The sequence below is a fragment of the Homalodisca vitripennis genome, chromosome 3 (assembly GCF_021130785.1).
Source record: "Homalodisca vitripennis isolate AUS2020 chromosome 3, UT_GWSS_2.1, whole genome shotgun sequence".
Taxonomy (NCBI): Eukaryota; Metazoa; Arthropoda; class Insecta; order Hemiptera; family Cicadellidae; genus Homalodisca; species Homalodisca vitripennis.
This window is the reverse complement of record NC_060209.1, coordinates 57,322,364-57,344,471: the sequence shown is the minus strand read 5'-3', so window position 1 is coordinate 57,344,471 and position 22,108 is coordinate 57,322,364. Positions and strand designations below refer to the sequence as shown.

Genomic DNA, 22,108 nt, shown 5'->3' with positions numbered 1-22,108 from the left:
CCATCATATGGACATTATATGCACCATCATAGACAAATCATACTCTTATCTATATAGAAATGAAGTTTCATGCAAAATTTAAAGTATACGGTTAAAAACCCGGGATTAACTTAACTTATGAAACTTTATTTTTGTTCGTAAAGCTAAGTTTTATTGGAGTAATAATACAATTTCCGTTGGGCTTGACAAGGTGCTACGACGCAAGAGTGTGCTTAAATCAAATCTCGTCACCGACCTTGAACAGTGACTTTCCACTCTATTACTTTGTCGTTTTACTATATGAATCAAACTGTCACATGTTCAAACCTCATATGATGGTTAATCAGTTTATTTACAAATGTATTTATTCTGCTATTTTCTCGTAGCCGTCATGTTTACCCATAATACCAAAGTAAAGATAATCGCTAACGATCAGCCAAATCCCATGGAGTGACGTGCACCATCATCGAAGTCAGCGTCGCTTATATAGAATTGAAGCTTCATGTAACATTTCAAGTCTATAGATCATTTCGTTTTCGAGATGTCGTGCGGAAAGATAGACAGACTGCCTGTTCTTATGTGTGGATGTCTCTCTTCCGTAGGAAATCTCGAGAACGAATTGTCCTGTAGACTTGAAATTTTGTATCGAGCTTAATTTATATATATATATATATATAGAAAAGAATGAATTTGATTACGATACTCCTTTGGCGATGAGATTTGGCTGAGCGATATCCCCCCCCCCCCCGGAGGATATACATATTTCCAGCAGTTGGTCGTTATTAGTACCTGATTTTACACCCCCAGGAGAGTTAATTGTCAATCCCCCCTCCAGCTTTAATCGTATTTAAATACCTGAATTCATGTGAGGTAAATGTTCAACTGAAATATTTATATATTCTTAGTTCATGTGGCCTGTAGTGCTAACGAGATTCAACATCATGAAATATTAATGGCGTCTTGAGATCTAAGTCTAGGTGCCGAGAGCCGATTTGCGTTGTACGATATAGGCAACACAAAGTAATTTTTCGTCAAATCGTAATATAAATTTCTTCTAAGAATGAAAATTTTCATAACCGACGCTTGTTTTAGTAGGGGTCGAAATAATAAGGCAACAAAAGGATTAAACTAATATTAAGACATAATCTTTTTCTTAGTTCGTATTTTTTAGCTTTACAGACCGATAACCAACCGTTTGACCTGTGCATACGAATAATACTGGATATCCAAATGGTTAAGTACAGCTTAAGTATGTATTTTATTCAGAACATTATAGAACATAATGTTTAATTAAAATTTCTATAAACAATTTCTAATTTCGTAGAATGTATACAGTTCTCTAATATATAACTATTACTTTCGAAGATAAGATTTTAAAATAAAATTTAGCATTCTAGCCTGGGATGAATATTGAGTATTAAGATTTTAGCAAATACAGGCCTGTAGATTCTTTTAAGACGCTTGAATTATAGAGATTGGGTCTGCAGTTTCTGAGATTTCGGCATTATTAAGAACACTTTAGTTTACATGACGGACTATGAAACTACCTTGCTTGCTGCTTTCCTAGTCAATTCCAGCTCGTAATAGTTGCTGACCTTTCGCTCTGGCGTGTTGTGATTTATGACGTAAACATGTACGTGCAATGATAACAAAACCGTATTTTTCATGATTTTATTATCTTGTTCCCATGGTGTCACTAACTGAAGTGGCCACACCAATTGCCGTATGGAACAACAAATGTGATTTGGTGTGCTCAAACAAATCGCTATGTGTGGAAAGTAATTTGGGAATGCTTTTTTTAAATGAAAATACATGGTAACAAACGAATAAATTTTAATACTTCCTCTAGTTGTATTCTCTTTATACTCGTGTTGTTCAGCTGAGCATTATAAACTAGTCAAAAATAACTTTAAAAATACTTCAGGTGCGAGTTAGCAAATAACCTGATAGCCGACTGTGTTTGGAGTCTGTGTGTGTGTGTGTGTGTGTGTTTGTTTGTAGATTTATGACTTATGATATTCCCTGAAAACATTCCAATCCAGGAGCGACTATGTTTATTGTATTAGATAAATGCTACTTTCTTCGTAAGATTGCCTGGAACTGGAATGATTCGTCAGGGAATTTTAGCTATTTACTTCATCTATATAGTCAGCAATACGTGTTCATTTTATGGTATCTAGGAAAAGAATAAAAGACAGAGAGTGCGCTGACGATATGTAGCATCATCATACACGAACATGATGTTTGAATAAGGACAGCCCAAGGGAAATTGCAGAAGAGCCTGGTCAGCCACTGCTTCGGACTGGAAATCCGGGAAATTCAGACGAAGTTAGCTAATAGTTAAGTTTACTCCCCTACGCTGGCTGGGAGGGTTCTAGAAGGGAGAGCGAAGCCCTCGATCTTCAACTGAGAAGCTGTACCACAGTGAAAGCTGGGATCTGCTGTCTACCTGCGTCTGAAGAGACGAAATAGTGTCAAAACAACTTTCACTAGATAAATTATCTACTCCTTTGCTCAAAAATTGGTTCCCGTAAAATATAAGTGAACCCAGCTGTGAGATCTGCTCGCGAGATCACAAATCGTATCTTGACTTGTATCGATCTCTGTAAAGACTGCACGCAAGCAATAGAGCTGGTGCCGTGAAGTAGGTGGTGGCGCGATGGTATCATACATTAAATTCAAGATATAAGTGAACCCACCTGTGATTTCTGCTCGCGAAATCACAAATCGTATCTTGACTTGTATCGACCTCTTTGAAGACGGCACGCAAGCAATAGAGCTGGTGCCGTGAAGTAGGTGGTGGCGCGATGGTATCATACATTAAATTCAAGATATAAGTGAACCCACCTGTGATTTCTGCTCGCGAGATCACAAATCGTATCTTGACTTGTATCGACCTCTTTGAAGACGGCACGCAAGCAATAGAGCTGGTGCCGTGAAGTAGGTGGTGGCGCGATGGTATCATACAATAAGTTCAAGATAACCCACCTGTGATTTCTGCTCGCGAAATCACAAATCGTATCTTGACTTGTATCGACCTCTTTGAAGACGGCACGCAAGCAATAGAGCTGGTGCCGTGAAGTAGGTGGTGGCGCGATGGTATCATACAATAAGTTCAAGATAACCCACCTGTGATTTCTGCTCGCGAAATCACAAATCGTATCTTGACTTGTATCGACCTCTTTGAAGACGGCACGCAAGCAATAGAGCTGGTGCCGTGAAGTAGGTGGTGGCGCGATGGTATCATACATTAAATTCCATATATAAGTGAACCCACCTGTGATTTCTGCTCGCGAGATCACAAACCGTATCTTGACTTGTATCGACCTCTTTGAAGAAGGTGAAGAAGGTGGCGGCGCGATGGTATTATACAATAAGTTCAAGATAACCCAGCTGTGAGATCTGCTCGCGAGATCATAAATCGTATCTTGATTTTTATCGATCTCGGGGAAGACGGCATGATATGTCAGTTCAAAATTTCATTTCTCGGTCAGCAGAGAAACGTGTACCAAATTATTTTGTGTGCCGATTGTCAACATGCACGGTTGTACACGTTAGGTGAGAAAGTCTAAGATGGAACGCAAGTAACGTTTTTACTTGTAAGCGTTTCGAGATACTGTATCTATCTATCGTCAGTCACACGAAGAAGTGCAAGACGCAGGAGTCACCGACGGATGATCCGCGTGATTAATGAGGAGATAGACAAGATGTGTCTATACGATCTAAATGTCGCTAGTTGTAGATTGAGGAAGAGCTTCGCTGTATTTTCGAGAAACATCCTAGCCAGTGTGAGAGACTAAACTCTACTACTAAAACTTTCCTGTTTAAAAAGATATGATAGACGGCAACTTGTTTATCTCCTCACGAAAGCTGGCTAGCTACAGAGAACTTTTAACTGCGCTAGTTTGAGGACAACGCGGCAAGAGCACTTTTATGAATAGTGATAATTATTAGGGAAGATGTTGGTTCCCCAACACCCAAAATTGGGTGATCTTTGTGGACATTGTGTTCTTCCACAAAAGTAACTGTGGTAAATCAGGTTCTACATTTCACTGTTCTGTTCCGCGGAGCTGCCATTTTCCCTCGGATTGAATTATGCCTTCACTCGTTCCCTGGTTGCGACAACACATCTGCCCATTCTGGTACGGAAAGGTGAAGATGTTGGACGTTGTCCTTGAAACAAAGTACAGCCATTTGACGTGCCTTCCATACCCCTGCAGTCCGATTCGATTTACAATGAGATAGCATCTGCTGGAAACAGTGCTCTGTGTCCTTATATGAGGGAGGCGCGCGTCACTCTTTACGTCATTCGTTACAAAGTCTGTGTGCGTTCTGCAGCCAACGCTAAATCCATCTGGTAATCTCCCCACTGGAGAGGCTACTGATCAAATTCATATCGTACATGTCGTTAGGTACAAAAATAGTTGAGAATATTCAAGGTGTATAAAAGACGGAACCTCATATTTATATTGTGCAAGTGTTGCAAAAGATACTCTGGAGAAGGAAGAGAGAGCAGAATTATTCTGCTTTGTGCAGTATATTCGGTGGTAGTCATAATACATAGTTTAAATCGGAGAGTCCGACGATACGATGTCAAATTGACAGTCGCCTCTATATTTTAGTAGTATGTCACGTTCACTGTCACGTTCAATCAGAAACGATCTGCCGAAAGTTTCTGCTAGTATCAGACCGCAACGAATCTGGACCTTCCAAAATATCCATATTTTACAGATTAACTAGTATCTTAATGCATTATATTAGCTCGTTTTAGCACACACAATAAAAATTAATTTAATTTGTGAATTTTCAATAATTAAATTAGTTTATATTTGCATTGTAATTTTATGTGAATACATATAGGAAATTGATTTCTATTTGTCAGAAAAACGTTTAGTGGTTTAAATAAATGTATCTTTGTCTATCTTCCGGAAAGCATTTAATTTTTTTTTTTTTTTTTTTTTTTTTGTTTCTTTGGCAGAAGGTAGCAAAAGTTAAACTTTCACAATGTTTTGTTTATTTTCGATGTAAGAACTTTTTAATTTTGCGTTAGTTGTCAAAATTGGTTCGGTGGAACTCTATACATTTATTTTATTTGCCAATAAAAAAAATGTATCAACTTCACTCTTTCAGAAAATATATCTATTCTTTATTTTTTAAAGTATTTCTTTCATATTTTTCCAAATTTTTAAAGTGGGGACGTGACGTATAATTCCTGTAAAACTCGATATTTAGTACTAAAGATATCTAAAACTCTTATTTTGTGGTATACATTTTGGATGAGTGCACATGAATTATGCATGTGGGACTCAATGTATGGTTTGGAATGAACATTAAATGTATAATTCATAATATCTTTCCTGGGTGAGGACTCCTGAGGTCTCTTCCACAATGTTTACTAAGGAATTGTGCCCCCGTTTTAACTAGTATTCCTAAAGTTCATTTCCCTAATCCCTTCAATCCCTTAGCAGTTAAACAATGTAATTTACTTGAAAACAACGAAACAGCAAAGATTTTGTGAAGCAATTAAATGGTGCGTGACACAGCATTTCCCTTCACGATATCCGGCTTACCGTGTGCTCACACATTATACACGTGCATAAACAGTGTTATTAAAATATATTTATTAATTGTATTAATAAAATCATTAACTGTACTCTGCCAAACATTATTTCCAAATAAAAATGCCATCATGTACTTACTTCTCTGCTATTATTGTGTTGATTTGATAGAGTAGGATCAATCCTCCTTATACCCTACATACGTCCAATCATGTAAACGAAATATAAATTCGCCGTTTTAAGTCCTTTATAAATAAGTATATATTTGTAATTAACAGTATAAGTTGTATTTAAATTATTGTACCTCTTTGCTGGAATCGTAATTATTAATACATGATTTATCAGATTTATTATTGTTCTACGAAAGATTGCTTACTTTGCCACTGTTTCAGATGGTTACTTTGTTTCTTTTATTTAGAGGTTTCTTTCTAAGGCAGTGACATTGTAATGGCTGATTCAAAAATTTTTGTTCGTGAAAATAGTTTAAACTCATTTTTTAATTTTTATTGACCTCCATGAGTATCGAACCCACGACCTCTTGGTTTTAGAACCGCAACCTTACCCCTAAGCTACAGTAAAGAACACGTGTTTTATATAAAAGTTGTCCGGCATTGTAAGAGGGTCGTTTAGTATGTCCAGGCACAATTAAAAACTACTTAATTTTTTAACACACTTTTCAACTTAGTCTCCTTGTAAGCTTATACACATCATCCAACGCTGTTGTAGCTTGTTGGTCCCTTCCGAATAATAGGATTTCTCCAAGTCTGCAAAATAATAATATGTTTCCGCTATCACCTCCTCGTTTTAATTAAATCTTCTTCCCGCCAGCCATTTCTTCTTATAAGAGAATAAATAATAGTCCAGAGCCAAGTCTGTAGAATAGATGGAAAGTGGAATGATTTGGAATCCTACTTCCAATAGCTTTTGTAGCCGCAACTGCTGAGGCATGAACTGGTGCATTGTCATTAAAGAAAAGGCTTTTTTGTGGAAGAGTCGTGGACGTTTATATTGCAACTCGGTTTTCAAACGATCCAATAACAATAAATAATACTCACCAGTATTGGTTTTACCCTCTTCTAGATAGTCGATTAAGATTATTCCCTGCGCATCCCAAATAATGGTCGTCATAACCCTCCCGACCGATGGAATTACTTTTGTTTTTCTTGGTGCAGATTCCCCCTTGGCAACCCATTCTTTAGATTTCTCTTTGGTCTCAGGAGTATATTGGTGTATCCGCGTTTCATAAATAGTGACGAAACAACGCTTAAAGTCCTCCGAGCTGTGCTGGAACAGCTGCAAGCCGTGCTTACAATTCTTCAGACGATTTCGTTTTTTTGTCAATCGCGAGCAGTTGCGGTACCCACCTTGCGGACAGTTTTATCATGTCCAAATATTGGTAAAATATAATGTACCCGTTCACTCGAGATGCCCACAGTACTAGCAATCTCACGCAAATTCACTCTTCTATAATCTTTCACCATATCATGGATGTTTTCAATGACTAGTGGACTTGTGACCTCAACAGGGCGTCCAGAACGTTCAGCGTCTTTTGTACTCATATGACCAGTCCGAAAATGTTGAAACCACTTATAAACTGTTCTTGTCGCAGGTGAACAGTCACCATAATGTTTATCAGACTTGTGTTTAGTCTCCTGAGACGTTTTACCTTTCATAAAGTAGTGTTTTATCAACACAAGAAATTCTTCTTCGTCTTTTTTTAAAATCACTTGACTTCCTCGATTCTAACTAATAGACCGGTCAGGCTGAAACTTGGTGTGCGTTCTTCCAAGGGATGCTACCCACTGAAAATAACCTCAGTACGCGACAGTACTGTTATCTCTTGGACATTTTTTTACGACGATCCTTATAAGTGTAAACAGACTAACACATCTTACATATGTAAAAATATCTTAAGTAGATTCGTCTAGCGTGGAATTATACATTTTTAACGGGCTGATTTTGTTTCCGTCGGTTAGGTGAGATTTACACATGATCAATATGTTGTTTATAGCCTATTAATGCGTGACGCCAGCCCGTTTGGTAGTACCATCGACGTATAATATATTCCATTAACTGAACTTAAGGTCTTCTAGTAATCTAATATGAAGGATTTTAATCACATTGATATTATTTATGAATCCTGATAATGCAAATGTTTTCCTTGTATTTTTAAGATGGAGACGCCTTTTATTTTTAAAGTGCTCAAATAATTCATACAATTTGTCAAGAAAATGTGTGTCAAAATTACTAGTATTTTTTTATTAATTGGTTTTCTTAAACCCTTTCCCATTTGGATCCCTACTATTGAACTAGTAGTAAAATAAATAATTACTTAAAAATACATCAGGTTCTTGAGACTAAATACAGCGTTATTAATTAATGAACAACGGCATCCAAAAGCACAGCCTGCACAGTATAAACAATGGTTACATAACCTGTCATTGGCACCACAGAGATGCAGGTGGGGCAAGGAGCAGCCGGGACGCTCAATTCTAGGGTGAGTCATGCTTATCCCCCTTCTCCTGGCTGTCAAACCGCGGAGGCGACGGACCGTTTTCAGAGCTGAACTGCAGCCTGGGTGCGCAATCCAGGTCTATCATCTTAGGCGCCATCCTGGCCTGCGGCGATGTGTTCTAACACCGAGGTGTAATTTATTGCTTGATTTCAGGCTCCAACAACATAATTAATTATATTTTTTTAAAAATACATACTAACATGTATCGAAAACCTCCCCTATGGAATTACTGTACATTGGAGTATTATCGCTATGAACTGGTACCGAATAACGAATGTCACTGTAATTTGATAAGATAGGCACTGGCACAAGAGGTCGGCTCACATTTTATCATCAAAACTCTGTCATCACCGACGTGCAAGAAACATTAAAATCAATCTATTATCGGCGCATGCAAGAGTAATAACATACGGCAACGGTTATCGTCTATTAGCGTTATCGAAGCATACGTTTGATAAGCGTATCTCATCATCACACGAGCTTGCAATTATACGTTTATTGTCACACTTATCTCTCGTCGGTGTCACCTTTTATTTAGAGATTATGGAACAGACGTATGAGGAGAGGCTGTGTGTCAGTGGTATATTTCTTATGTGCAGCATTGGTGATACATAATACACACAATACGATACATGGGGAACCGTTTCGTTTATGAAAATATAGTTATGGTTACAACCATTTCTATATAATACAATGTGTATACGTTATTGTAATTGCAATCAATTCTGAAGCTTTGTTTTTTTATTAAAAAAAACACATAATAACATATTAGTAAAATTTAGCCTTATAAGTTGTATTCATTGGTTTAAATCAATATGTTTGTAATACGAAAGTTAAAATCAGCTATAAATTTCAAGGTCATTTTGTGAAGTGGTTTAAAACATTAATCATTGATTTTTGACTTTAAAACGTACTATTCCATATTTAGTTTAATTACGGCAAATTGTGTTCACGTTTATTCTTCAACATCCCCACCTCCTTGTGTCAGTATTCTGTTATTTTATATCCTTGGTTAGTACATTATCGTGGTTTCAAATATCTATTGGTCTTGAGACCTGGAATTTTTTATTATGGGTTTCCTACGAATTTTCACAAAGTTAAAATGCATAAAAATCACTAAATACAGAAAAACAACATGCGCTAAGATCTGACTGATTCGAACCCATAGAGGTTCGAATCCGCGTTAATCAACTAACCAAGAATATAAAAGAAGAAAAGGATGGTTCATGTTACGTAAGTCACCTTTATAATATATTATTATTCTGTTGTGATCGTATTATTAGGCAACAACGACATGAAATTACAGTAAGAGCTGTGGTTTTTGTATTTACTGTAATCATATAATACAACATTATTGCTAAATTTAAATGCTGCTAAATTCTGTTCAAATTGTTAAAACTTTAACTAGTCTCTATTTTTATAGGAAAGTTGTTCTAAGGGCTCGAAATAAAGTAAGTGATAGCATATTCAAAATAAGAAGTATGATGTATAATAAATAAGGCGTTTTCCTAAAAAATGTATTGTGGTCAACTCTTCCGTTATTAGTTCTTAGATCAATGTATTGTCCACTGAATCAATCAAAATAAAGTGTATTGTACAACTATTATATCTTGGTATTGTAATGTGAGACTTTAGAAATGAAAATATCTCAAATTCCTGTATTTCAAGTTGACGGTCTTATACAATTCTTCAGCATTACAAACGTAACACAATATCAATAATTTTCTTTATTTCTCTATTGGACTTCTTGTATTTTAAATGTTATTGAGTTGAATTTGTTCGAATACAGATGTTCACATGTATCCTAATGCATTCATTGTACGTAGTGCAGTGACTCCCAGACGATGCTGTCATCGTACTAGAATCTGCATATCTCTGCAAAATAATCTGATACCTCCGCTTTGTCCATGCCGTTGTTTGCACATGTTCGTTCGGCGAACAAAATTCTTATACGTTTGCATTTACCAACAAAAATCTTTGGAAGCAGGAAAATTAAAATCTGGCGATAAACGCGGTTGGAGTTATTTAGGGTATCGCGTGCCCCTAATACTTGGTTTGTTCGTAGAGTTAATTTTCTGTGTCATGAAACTGGCATTTTTGGGCTGCTTTACAATTGAACCAAAATACAATAGTTAGATTAATTAATCCGGTGACATGTTTTGCAAACTGAAAACAATAATTCAGTTAAAGTTTTAATGCCATAAATACATTTATGTCGGGATATAGTATATTAAACATGTATTAAATTATACTTGTAAGTAAATAATAAAAATCACACTTAATTTCAAATTAAATGACATGGTAAATACATTTTACTACGAATAAATTCTGTAAAATTTGTAGGTACTTGAATAAGTAAAAGCTGTTTGCATTATTAGGACATGCAAAACAGTTTCCAAACGAAATCTCTTTTTTAATATGTATGACTTGCTGTTTTATTATTAATAAATATTTACAGACAGATATTTACAGAATATTAAAGATCACTGTAAGTTTTACGTTATCAAAGCATACCTATAGATGATAAATAAATATCTGTAACGGTGTTTGAGAAAACTTATGAATAAAGAAATTTTTTAGGTGGGGTTTTATACTATATTTTATGTGCTACAAAGAACATAATAAAATTAAAGAATTGGACTGGTGGGCTATTTATTAGTATTTGGAACTGAAAACTGTAGAAAGAAATAAACTATTTTATTTAATCCATTTACTTTATACGTAATATATTTTGTGAATAAGTTAACCATTGTAGTAAATAAATGGCATCAAAATAAAGATCAATGAAAGAGATACATCGCCAAAGATTTTCAAAAAATCAGATAAGGTTGTATTCCTTATCGATAGTTCAAATATGATTATATGACGAGAAAAGATGGTTCGATAACTATGACAGTTGAAGACAAACACTACTCAACTGTACCCTCCCCCCCTCCCCCCTCTCCATATTGTACCTCCTTGTGACCCAATATATAGTGTTGGTTAGAACATAACCAATTCACTTTCAACACTAACTGAATAAGAATATTATAACTCTAATTGGAAAACTAATTTAATATTACAACTTCTATTAGAACATTATCTGGATTAGAATATTATAACTCTAATTGGAAAACTACTTTAATATTACAACTCTCATTGGAACATTATCTGAATTAGAATATTAGAGCTCTAACTGGAAAACGAATTTAATAGTAAAACTTGTATTAGACATCTGGATTAGAATATTATAATTCTAATTGGAAAACAAATTTAATATTATAACTTATTAGATCATTATCTGAATTAGAATATCGAATTCCCACTAGAACACAAACTGAATTAGGGTATTAGAACTCCTATTAGGACACGACCTGAATTAGAATAGTACAACTCTTATTGAAACCCAGCCTGAAATAGAATATTTTAACTCCGACTTGAACACGGTCTTTTGTATTCTTTCTTTAGGTGCCCTGGAGATATTAGATATTCATTGTGCTCAGTACGGTAACTCTGGCCACAGAAAACCACTAACGGAACAGTTTTGTCCGATGTTATGGTACACTTAATTATATGAGTGTTGATTACACGTATGTTAATTAACTGTGGAACAACAAAATTCACACAGTGAAGATGTAGACTATCCAGCAGTGTTAAGTTGTTCGTCCAGGAAACTCTTCAGGGCCTCGACATCTCGTAGCCAGTTATACTCCGGAGGTTACACTACACTGCCAGTGTAATTGGCAGGAACCAAGCCTGTAATCTATGCGGATGATGAACAAAATACGACGTGCGTCCCGTCGGTAATAATACTGTAATTATTACATAACAACGTCGTTTGTATTGCTCTCCTCAGGTTAGACCTCCACTCTTTAAGGCCGCCTCACATCGCACGTCCATCCATTCGCACACCGACATACGTCAAATCGTTCTCCGAGCAATTCTACAGACTTTCGCGTGAACGTTTTCAGCTGCGCATGCGCACGGCATCACTTCAACTGACAGGCTGGATGGACGATTGCGGTGTGAGGTAGTACTCCGTAGACGTCCAATACATAAAATCCTTCTAGAGTGGATGGATGGACGTTCGGTGTGAATCGGCATTTAGATCGTAGTACTTCATAGTACGATCGCATCCTCTCGGACACTCAAAGCATTACAATACAATATACCTATATTGCCAGAAACAATTGTAACATTGCATAGCATGCGTCACATAATAATAATTTTGTATTCATTAAAATAATAAAATCTCTTATGCTGGTTTTTAAAATATCGTAAACAATATCGTTTTAGTTAACAATAAAAGTTGTCAGGCAGTAAAATTAATATATAATAAAAAATAACTTTGGATGTCAACCCCCCCCCCCCCCATACCATCGCACATTGAAACTAGTGAGATAGTCCATGAATTAACCAATTGTATAAAATGAATGATACACCAAAAAGTGTCGCAAAGCACTTTTGAACCGATTTAGATAATTTTTTACAAAAATGTCATTATATTTGCCGGGTGTCCGAAAAAGAACCCCCAAGTTTTGAATGACTTTTACTTATAGTAGAACCTACATATTTCTATAACTAATACATGAAATGAAAGGAAATATATTTGGGGTTTTAGCACTACTGTGTCTCGGTACGTAAACCATTTGTAGCCCTGCAGATATGGAATCGGTTTCCGATCTCCTTATATTTGTCTTCGTTGACTGATGTGCTACTGCCGCTGATTCTCTGACGAAGACGATCAATGTCAAGTATCTTCTGCATACACAAAGTTCTTTATGAATCCCATAAACAATTCCAAGTGGTAATATCTGGGCTGTTTGTAGGTCATGTGATCTGGCCATATTTACCCATACACCTTGCTGGGAAATAGACGTCTAAGGCTACGCGCACACGTTGTTTGTAGTGGAGCGCCGCGCGCCGCCTTACGTAATACCCACACTAAAACTAACGTACGAAAATAAAAGTTAACAATGCCAAAGCATTATTACTTTCCTATATCAACGAGTACCATCCATAGGAATGTTCATAACTAGAGAGTGCTTTAACAAGCACTCGGTATTTTATTATCATGATGAGTTGTAACATATAAAGTAGTGTTCTAAAATATAGTACAGTTTCAGTTCGAATATGAATTATGATGTACTTTTCAAGCATAAGAATTAATTTACATAAAATATCAATCAGAGCCTGTTTCCAAATAAGTCATGTTGTTTGCTACATTAAAATATTGAAAACTTTTCTAATGGAACTCCAAGTAAACCGTTCATTTTATAAGATCGATTAAATATTTGATAACAAAGTGTTACATAAATGTCCAATCAATGTCAAAAATCTGATTTTAATATTCGCGTTGAGTAAGACAATATAGATGATTTGAAAAAGAAAACAATTGGTGTTCATTGTATGTAAATAGAACGAACCTGTATAAAATAGTGTTTAATAAAATTGCTCAAGATTATAATCTATACATTTATTGAATATGAAGTTCTAAATAAACAGAATTTTAGTCATCTAGTAGATTATCGAATTAAATTATTTGAATGCTTGGTCAATGCAAAAATATAAATCTGCGCACTATAACATTTAATATGTCTGTTGGGATTATGGAAACTTTACCTTAAATAGTAATTAGATCGATTCAGTAAACGGAGTTGCCAAATAAAACTAGACCACTTCATAATATGACTAGCAAGTTTATGCATACAAAACAAACAAAATTAATACAATTTTTGCATAACTTCAAACAGTAGCAATACATAATTTATACGAGCGAAACTGTGAAGTTTCGACACTGCGTTTATTATTGCTGCCGTGTCTGCAAAGCTTCCGGAAACACTTATCTGTTAAAGCGACGGTTCGCATGCAGAGCTGAAACAATGGGTGGCATTGGGTGAACAGGAAGTTGTCTCGAGACTTGTTGGGGGGGGGGGGGGGTAACCTATCGCCACTTGATACTTAACTTTTTCAGAAATAAAAAATAATAAAAACGTCTACGCGTTTCAGCATAAAAGACTACATCATCAGAGGAAAAAAAACACGTAAAAAAAGTCTTTGTTCATTTGTGTCGTGTGTTATCTGTTATGCAACTGAATATTAATTTTGACAAGCTAATGCCGATATAAGTATTCTTTATATCCTTTGATGGTGTCTTTATATATTCGAAACACGTAAGCAAGTTTAATATTGGATTGTACAAGGTCATGATTAGCATTTAATTGTTGTAATTTTGCAATTCGAAGCATCTAAAACGAATTTAAATAAAAGAGAACAAGAAGCTATATCTCTTGTTTTGTATTTATTTTGGCTAAGGATACAAACGTAGGATGGTCTATTAGTTAAAAATACATGCATGCGTAAAAATGTGTCTTTGACACACATTAAAGTGCATTAATCGCGCGCGCGCGCGCATATGTGCGTTTGATGTGTTCCCTCATTTGTGGAAAATCCTTTTAGATATTGGAACAGATGGTTATTGGGTGACGTCGCCAAATCTCCTCCGGTCTCTTAAATACTTTTTTATTTATATTCGTAACACAAATTGTTTATGATGTAACAAGATAATTATCTGATGAGACAATAAAATAGGTTTTAAAATGAGACAGTGCGTTTTTTTACATTTAATAGCACACAATGTTCTGTTATCTTAAAACCAGCTTGATACGCCTTTATACGAAAATCCTGACTGTTTTACTGCAGTTTTATCTTATCAGAGAGTTCACTGCAAGTAGCACTTGATTACATTGTATTGCACTTGGAAATGACACAGTAACCTTGACTTAACAAAAGTAGTTAACATAAAAAGTTATCACATTACCTATAATCAAACATTCCTTGATTTTTTTCTAATTTTGATTATTAATCCTTAGAATAAACAATTAAGTGTTTAAATATCCTGAGTAAATTTGAGGTTTTAAATTGAGTAAGTAATAATAAGGAGGGAGGGGATTTAACCCTTTGACTACCTCCAGCATAGTGTTAAATGTAGGCACACACACACACACACCACACAGTGCTCCTTGACTATTAGTAGTAAAAGTCAGAACGTGTCAGAAAAATAAGTTATTAATACAATATTTTTCTCTATTAACAATACGCCAATAATTTAATTTCTACCATTTTGTATTGTAACTGTTTATAGCAATATTTTTATTATTATGTGCAAAATACGTTATATGACAGTACCTCATATTTTGCCATGAAAACAGACTGGTTTTGATAACTATTTAAAGTATTACTATAGTATCAAATTTCCTTACCTGTGACTTTTTGTATAAAATCTCGTTTAAGGTTTAATACAGTTCATCTTTTTTCAAAATGAATTTTCTCTAAAAAGTAACAATTTATAATCATGACACCAGTCATCATTCAATTGTACCTGTTATGGCACTTTAATTTATTTATTCACAGATAAAACTAGAGCAATTTATGATTGCTGAATCCCATTACAATGGCATAATCTAGGGATTAACTGACAATAATTCAAATAGTTGTTTATTATTCACATTGCTTAACTGAAACTTCAAGCCAAATTTCAACAATTTTCCATCTGAGGTCAGGATAACATCATTCTACTTTACTAATAAAGAGCCTTAATTTAATCTTTGCTTACATTTAAAATTTTCTTCTGGCTCCTTATGGGCCATACCTCTGAGGAAGTAGCGGGTCACTGGATATTTGTTAAATTTGATGTTTTTGTCCAGTGAGTCTGTACCAAGTTTTGTAGCGCTATCTTATATAGTTTCAAAACCATTTAACCATCCCAGGACTCTTTGGATAGCTTATACAATATACAATATACTGTATATTTATATATTGGTGCTGAAATGGTTTTATAATTTTAATTCTAGCTACCATTTTATGTTATAAAAATACAATATTGACTTTATTAAGGCATTAATTGAGTTTTTATTACATATACAGCAATTAATGGGGTTATAGCCAAATTAAAAATACCTTTTCAGTTACAGCTGGAAAATACTTTATATACCAATAGAAAATTTTAATTTCCACCTATATAGGCAATATTGGTATGTCCAATATTATTTTCGAAGAATGTAATCTTCCCAAACTTAAAACTTTTAAAGAATTAAATACTTTTAAACAGAAAAGTTTAGTTTGTATACACTATTTTAGCCTAAAAATAGTTATTATCTAAAACATGTACAAATGCAATAGCGTAGCTTTTAGATTGTTTAACTTAATAGTACATATAGTAAGTACAAGACAGTTAAGGAATTATAGATTAATATACATTGTCACCTTACTGATTATTTTAATTGAATGGATAACCTTCAAAGCATTCTAAATATCATTTTGCCAGATTTATCAGCTATTAATTATAAAGGTAATGTCATCTTCACTGGCATTGCTGCTATGGTATAGTATGCTTAGGGTAAAAGGGGTGCACTAATGTTCTAACATCAAAAATTAAAAAAAAAAACTTTTAGTATTAAAAACTGTTGTTTTCCATATTTCTTGTAATTTAATGTTGGTGTAAGAAACTTCTGAAGTCAATTCTTCCTATCGCAAGATATTTTAATATGAATTTATCAAAATTATGTACAAGATTAAAACCTATACAACCAGACATGTATAATATAAAATTTAATGCTAAATGAATATTAGAATAGTGTTGGAAAGTACTTCTGCCCAGTTTGGTTTATACATTCAGGCTGACTCCCTAAATAAAACTATAATTGGGATCATTTCAGGTTTTTGTTCAACTGGGATCTAATGTTATATATGAGAAAGAAAATTCGTAACCAGAGTGTCACATTTGTACCCTTCTACATATTTATATAACGTTAAAATCCAGACCATACAGTTACTTCAATTTTGGGATTATTTGAATGTACTCACATTGTAACACGCCTTCTCATTTAAGAAATGTTCCAAGAATTGATTAAACCAGTTTTTATTACTTCGCTCATATTTCATTTTCACTGGATATTTCCTTTGAAAAATTACAAAATACTACTTGCTTTGATAAAAAAAAGCATACAGAAAGGTGCTACTATCAAGTCAGAAAGCTTATTTGAAATGTACAGTTCATAAATTTTAGCCAAGGTTCTTTTATTACCAGTATGTTGATGTTTAGACTTTAAACTATCTGCTAACTTTGGTTCTTTACGACATCTCTATATATAGGTTGTTATGCACCCTTAGCTTTAGGTCAAATTTGCGGTATTTCAGTAATTTATTGTAGCCTCAATTTTGAAGTATTATGAACAATCAATTTGGTTGACTTTGTCATTATAAAATTTCTTTTTTCCTGAGTGATCTAAGTAGAGTTGCTGATTTGATCTTTCATCAAGAATAACAAATCAGTGTTTAAAAGTTACACTTATTAAGAACTGTTTTGATAATGTCAAAAATCGTCATAATAAAACATGTAAATAAACTTCTTTAGATTATAAGACATATAAAGTTTTCTTAAAAGTTTAAAATATGTTGTAATCTGAACGAAAAAAAGAAGTTAATTCTAATAATTATGTTGTTTTTGATAATTTGCCTAAGTTACATGCACATGTTTAATTTACTGCCTTGGTCAAATGTAAAACAACCAGTAATGACTTTAAAATTACTGCCAGCTTTAAAAGCCTTAAGTCATCTAAACTCAAGGCCAGCTGGTTTGAGATTTAGCAAGTCATTGTTAATCCTGGAGGCAGAAACATGACTTGTTGGTGGATCATATCCTTGTATCTGATCTTTGATTCAGTATAAGGGAAATATTACCACTTGAATGATTGTGTAACTCTCCCCAAGTCACCAACCCTATGAGCCCCTCTTAACCCCCTGATCCTCCCCCTACCATAGCTCACCCACGCTGGGAAGACTTTGAAGTTGTACAATTGTTTGTCTTGTTTGTTGCTGATCAATTTACTCTTTATACATCTCTGTTACTGTAACTTATTATTGCCTTCTTGTGGAAATACACAGAAGAAATGTTTTTTGTAGGGGATATTATATTCTTATTGTAAAAACATACAAAATTTAATATTTTTATGTAGTACCACTGAAGTGCTAATAATCTAGTTGAAAATGAGGTTGATTTGTAAAGTTAAGTAAACTTTTAGAAGTTTTTCAATGTGTACTGATTTTTCTAGATTTATTTGCAAATTCTTTTAAGTTAACTTTTAAATACATACACATTTTCATCATCTTTATTATAATATCTATAACACTTACAACAAATCTTTCTAAAGTATTTTTTATTTGGAATGTTTCCATTGAGTTTGTGTCCTTAGAAGCAAACAGATGTTTTAGGTAGATTTTGTATACAACATCAGCCTTTTGCAATTGTCCTTATGTTAGCTCTTAAGAACAATTAATTGTTACATAACTTCATTGAACATGACCCCCAGAATCCAAACCACCTCCTGTTCTAAAGTGTGTGTTGTATCTCGGAAAGTACTCCCTGCAACTTCACTACTCAGAGAACTGTACACACTATATCATTGCTGATCTTTTCACTAAGCTTCATCAACAATTGTGTAGAGGTTTGAGTTCAAAATGCTTGACTTCATGTAGTCTATGAAATAACTGTAAATAATAAGGGCAGGAGGATGCCCCATCACGTGTCAAGTAACAGGACTCGCTGAAATTGCATGGAAAATTTCAAGTCTAGATCTACACGTGTTTCTATTTCACGTAATTCTATATCATATATTTGTACTCAGTTCATTTACAAACTTGTTTCCTCCAGTTATCTTATTGCTGTCATGGTTACCCACAAGACCAATATAAAAATTTTCACTAATGCTCGGTCCCATGGAATAAAATGCACCATTATCGAACTTGATGTTCCTAACATATAAAAGCATCATGCAAAATTTCGTCCAAATTCTAATAAGAGTTTTTGTCTTTAATGCCTTACCAACTTGAATGCCTAAACTAACTTCTTTCTAAGTAGGGTAAATACAAAATATTTGTAAAAATGATTGAATTTTTTCTAAGAAATGCAAATGTTGAAAAGTTTATATCCATCCACTCTTAAAAACTAAAGTTAACCGCTATTTTAAAAATTGATAGTTACTTAAACAATTTTAATTGCTTAAAAAAATAGATTTTCTAGTTAAAGGAAAATTAAAATTTAATGGTTTATAATGGGTACATAAAGTGTTAGCACCGTGCTGGAAGTGTTGATGTCTGAATTCATTGTAAAATAACAAATATGAGTATGATCGCTACTCTGTGGCCTTATCACCATGACTTAGGCTGTTGTAGGTTCAAATTTAAAATAAATTAGGATCTCTTTTGTAATTTAATTGTCTGTACCTAAATTGAATTAAAATAATATTCAAACCGTACCTTGAATTATTGTTGCCAAACACTCTAGCAACTGTGGAAATGTATAGTTTAATGCTGATTTTACAAATCACTAATGCATTATATCTGTATTTGAAACCTGTAATTGGCTATTATTTGTTCATCTACATTTAAATAATAAATCATTTATAATTTCAAGATTCTATATTCAAGATAGTCAAAAAATAGCTACATTAAAATGGCAAAAATTAAGAATTAAACTAAATGTAATGGCACTAATAAATATAGATTGTAATTCATTTATATTCAGTTTCAGTTTATTTTATCACTATTGAATTCAGTATAGTAAACATTTTCTAAGTACAAAGGAATATGTGTTTCAACTACTGATATAAAATATATGTTTACGGGCTTACATGTATAGTTATTGTTATAGTAAACAAGAAGACGATCCTAGATGGGGTGAGTGGCAGGTTCAGATCAGGACACCTCAGTGCCGTGATGGGGCCCTCAGGAGCTGGCAAGACTTCCCTCCTCAACATTCTCTCCGGCTTCATGTGAGTTATGACTTCAATTAATTAGAGACAGTGTATTCTTAAAATCACATTGTATCATAATATTCTCCCTAACAGAGCTGAGAGTCCTTTCCATTAAATAGTATTTTTAATTTATTATATAAAAATAAAACACCCTAAATTCCTTTTATTTCATTTTTAGAAAATAGATATGTTTTAATAAGAATGATTACAAATTTGTTCTTTTGAAAATCAAATTGAAAGGGCATATGCAAATTTATTAGGTTGTGGTCATTTATATAAAAACTAACAAGTAAATGGTTTTCTCCTTTATATAAAAAATTCTAATGTTAAATTTTAAATGTTGTTCTCCGAATTGGATACTTTTGTTCCTAACATGTTCCTTATTGTTGATTTCTTCCTAACGACAAATTAGCGGTATTATTCTTAAATCTTAAAATGTTATAGATTACATTTCACCCAGATCCTTGAATAGATAAAGGAAACATTACAAATATTGTGCCTAAACTAACGAAGAGTGGAGTAGGACTAACATAAACCACTTTTGATACCTTCCTTAACACTTTTTTTCTGTCTTTGAAAACTATGTCTCATGCACAACCAAGAAAGTATATGGGAGTAGTAATACATGTCTATCCAGGAAGAGTTTTATAAACAAATCGTATAATGATGATCACAGAAAAATGAAACATGAAATTTTGCTCCTGTTGGACATCTTCAAAAGCCCAAAAAATTGTGAAATCCTTAAGATCTTGCGTGACAAGAGAAAGGCATACAAGAGAGTTCTACAAACACGTAAACTGTCCATCAATGCTACAAGAATTGAAGAAGCGTCTAACAAATGCAGCATGGCTTAGACCATCATCAATGGAGGCAGCTGGGAAGTGTTTGAAGCGAAATCTGAGTGACGTTTCTCCAGACAGCTTCAACAACTGCTTACTTTCTTCTGTGGAAGAAATAAGTGCTAAAATGAGGGGTAGTGTTGGTGAAGCTGTAAAGTGTATTGAAAAAATCTGTGAAACCTAATACTAGTTTTTCTCAGGTCTCTTTTGAGCAAGTGATTAGTGTAGTGAAGTCAATGAAAATATCAGAAAGTAAAGATGTATATGGCATTACTAGTAAGTTATTTATTCCATTCTAGTCTCTCTAGCTTATTGTTTTAATTTGTGTATTCTTGAGGGGTATTCCCTAATTGTTTAAAGTTTTCTAGAGTTGTTCCCATTTGTAAAAAAGGCTATCCTAAGTTACCATCCAGTTATCTCTTTTATTCCTGAAATGGCAAAAGTTCTAGAAAAATTATAAAAATACAGTTGTGTATTTATTTTGAAGGAGTTAATTTTTTTATGATAACCAATTTGGCTACAGAGAGTTCCACATTAATGGCATGTGAATAGTCTTGTGATAGAATTGTACTTGGGGGAGAAGCCAGGTCACATTGTGTGATCTGAGCAAGGCATTTTATTGTGTGGCACATGATATTCTTATTTATAAATTGCATTATTATGGTCTCAACGATTGTGAACTTAAATTTTTTTCATATCTTAGTAATAGAACACAGTTGGTTGAGGTAATTGGTAAGATATCTCTGATATTAGATGTTAACTAAGGTGTTCCACAAGGCTCAATTTTGGGACCAGTGATCATCTTAATTTTAATTAATGATGTTTCTTTTAATGTTGATTGTTTTTCCACTGTATATGTATGTGATACCTTTTTGGTTTCTTGTCACAATAACACTAATTCTCTTGAACAAACCTCTCAGGGGATTTTTAACAAAACTGTTAACTGGTTTACTGTCAATGATCTGTTTTTAAATACTGAAAAAAACTATAAAGATTACTGTATCATTGAATATGCATATCTATCTGATAAATATTCTGGAATGTAATTTTTTGGGCAACTACATGGATTGTAAATTAACATGGAAATCCATATTTAGTTTGTTTGTAAGAAATTGTCTACAGTTGTATTTTTACTATGTATTGTAAAGAAAGTTGTTCCTAAAGTTTTTTTAAGAATGGCCTATCATGCATTTTTGAAAGTACTCTGAGTTATGGCTTGGTTGTGTGGGGTAACTTGTTTTTATATAAAGCTTCTATTTTTGTTAATTTAAATTGTTACTTTGTTGTGACTCTCAAAATTGTATATCTGTTGTTGTTGTATTGGCTATTGTTATTTGAGATTTTGTTATTATTTAATATTGTAGTTTAACATGTTAGAATATTACTTGAACAATGAGGATCTTAAAGGGGCCAATACACTGTCAT

At 33.8% G+C, this 22,108-nt stretch overlaps 1 protein-coding gene across 1 annotated transcript in view; it reads left to right on the top strand.

Annotated features, from left to right (window-relative positions):
- Window positions 1-22,108, top strand: part of LOC124356931 (ATP-binding cassette sub-family G member 1-like) — a 69,291-nt gene that overhangs the window by 16,068 nt on the left and 31,115 nt on the right. The window contains exon 2 of the mRNA XM_046808239.1: window positions 19,742-19,862. Coding sequence (XP_046664195.1) covers window positions 19,742-19,862 — 121 coding nt within the window. The remainder of the gene's footprint in view (window positions 1-19,741; window positions 19,863-22,108) is intronic.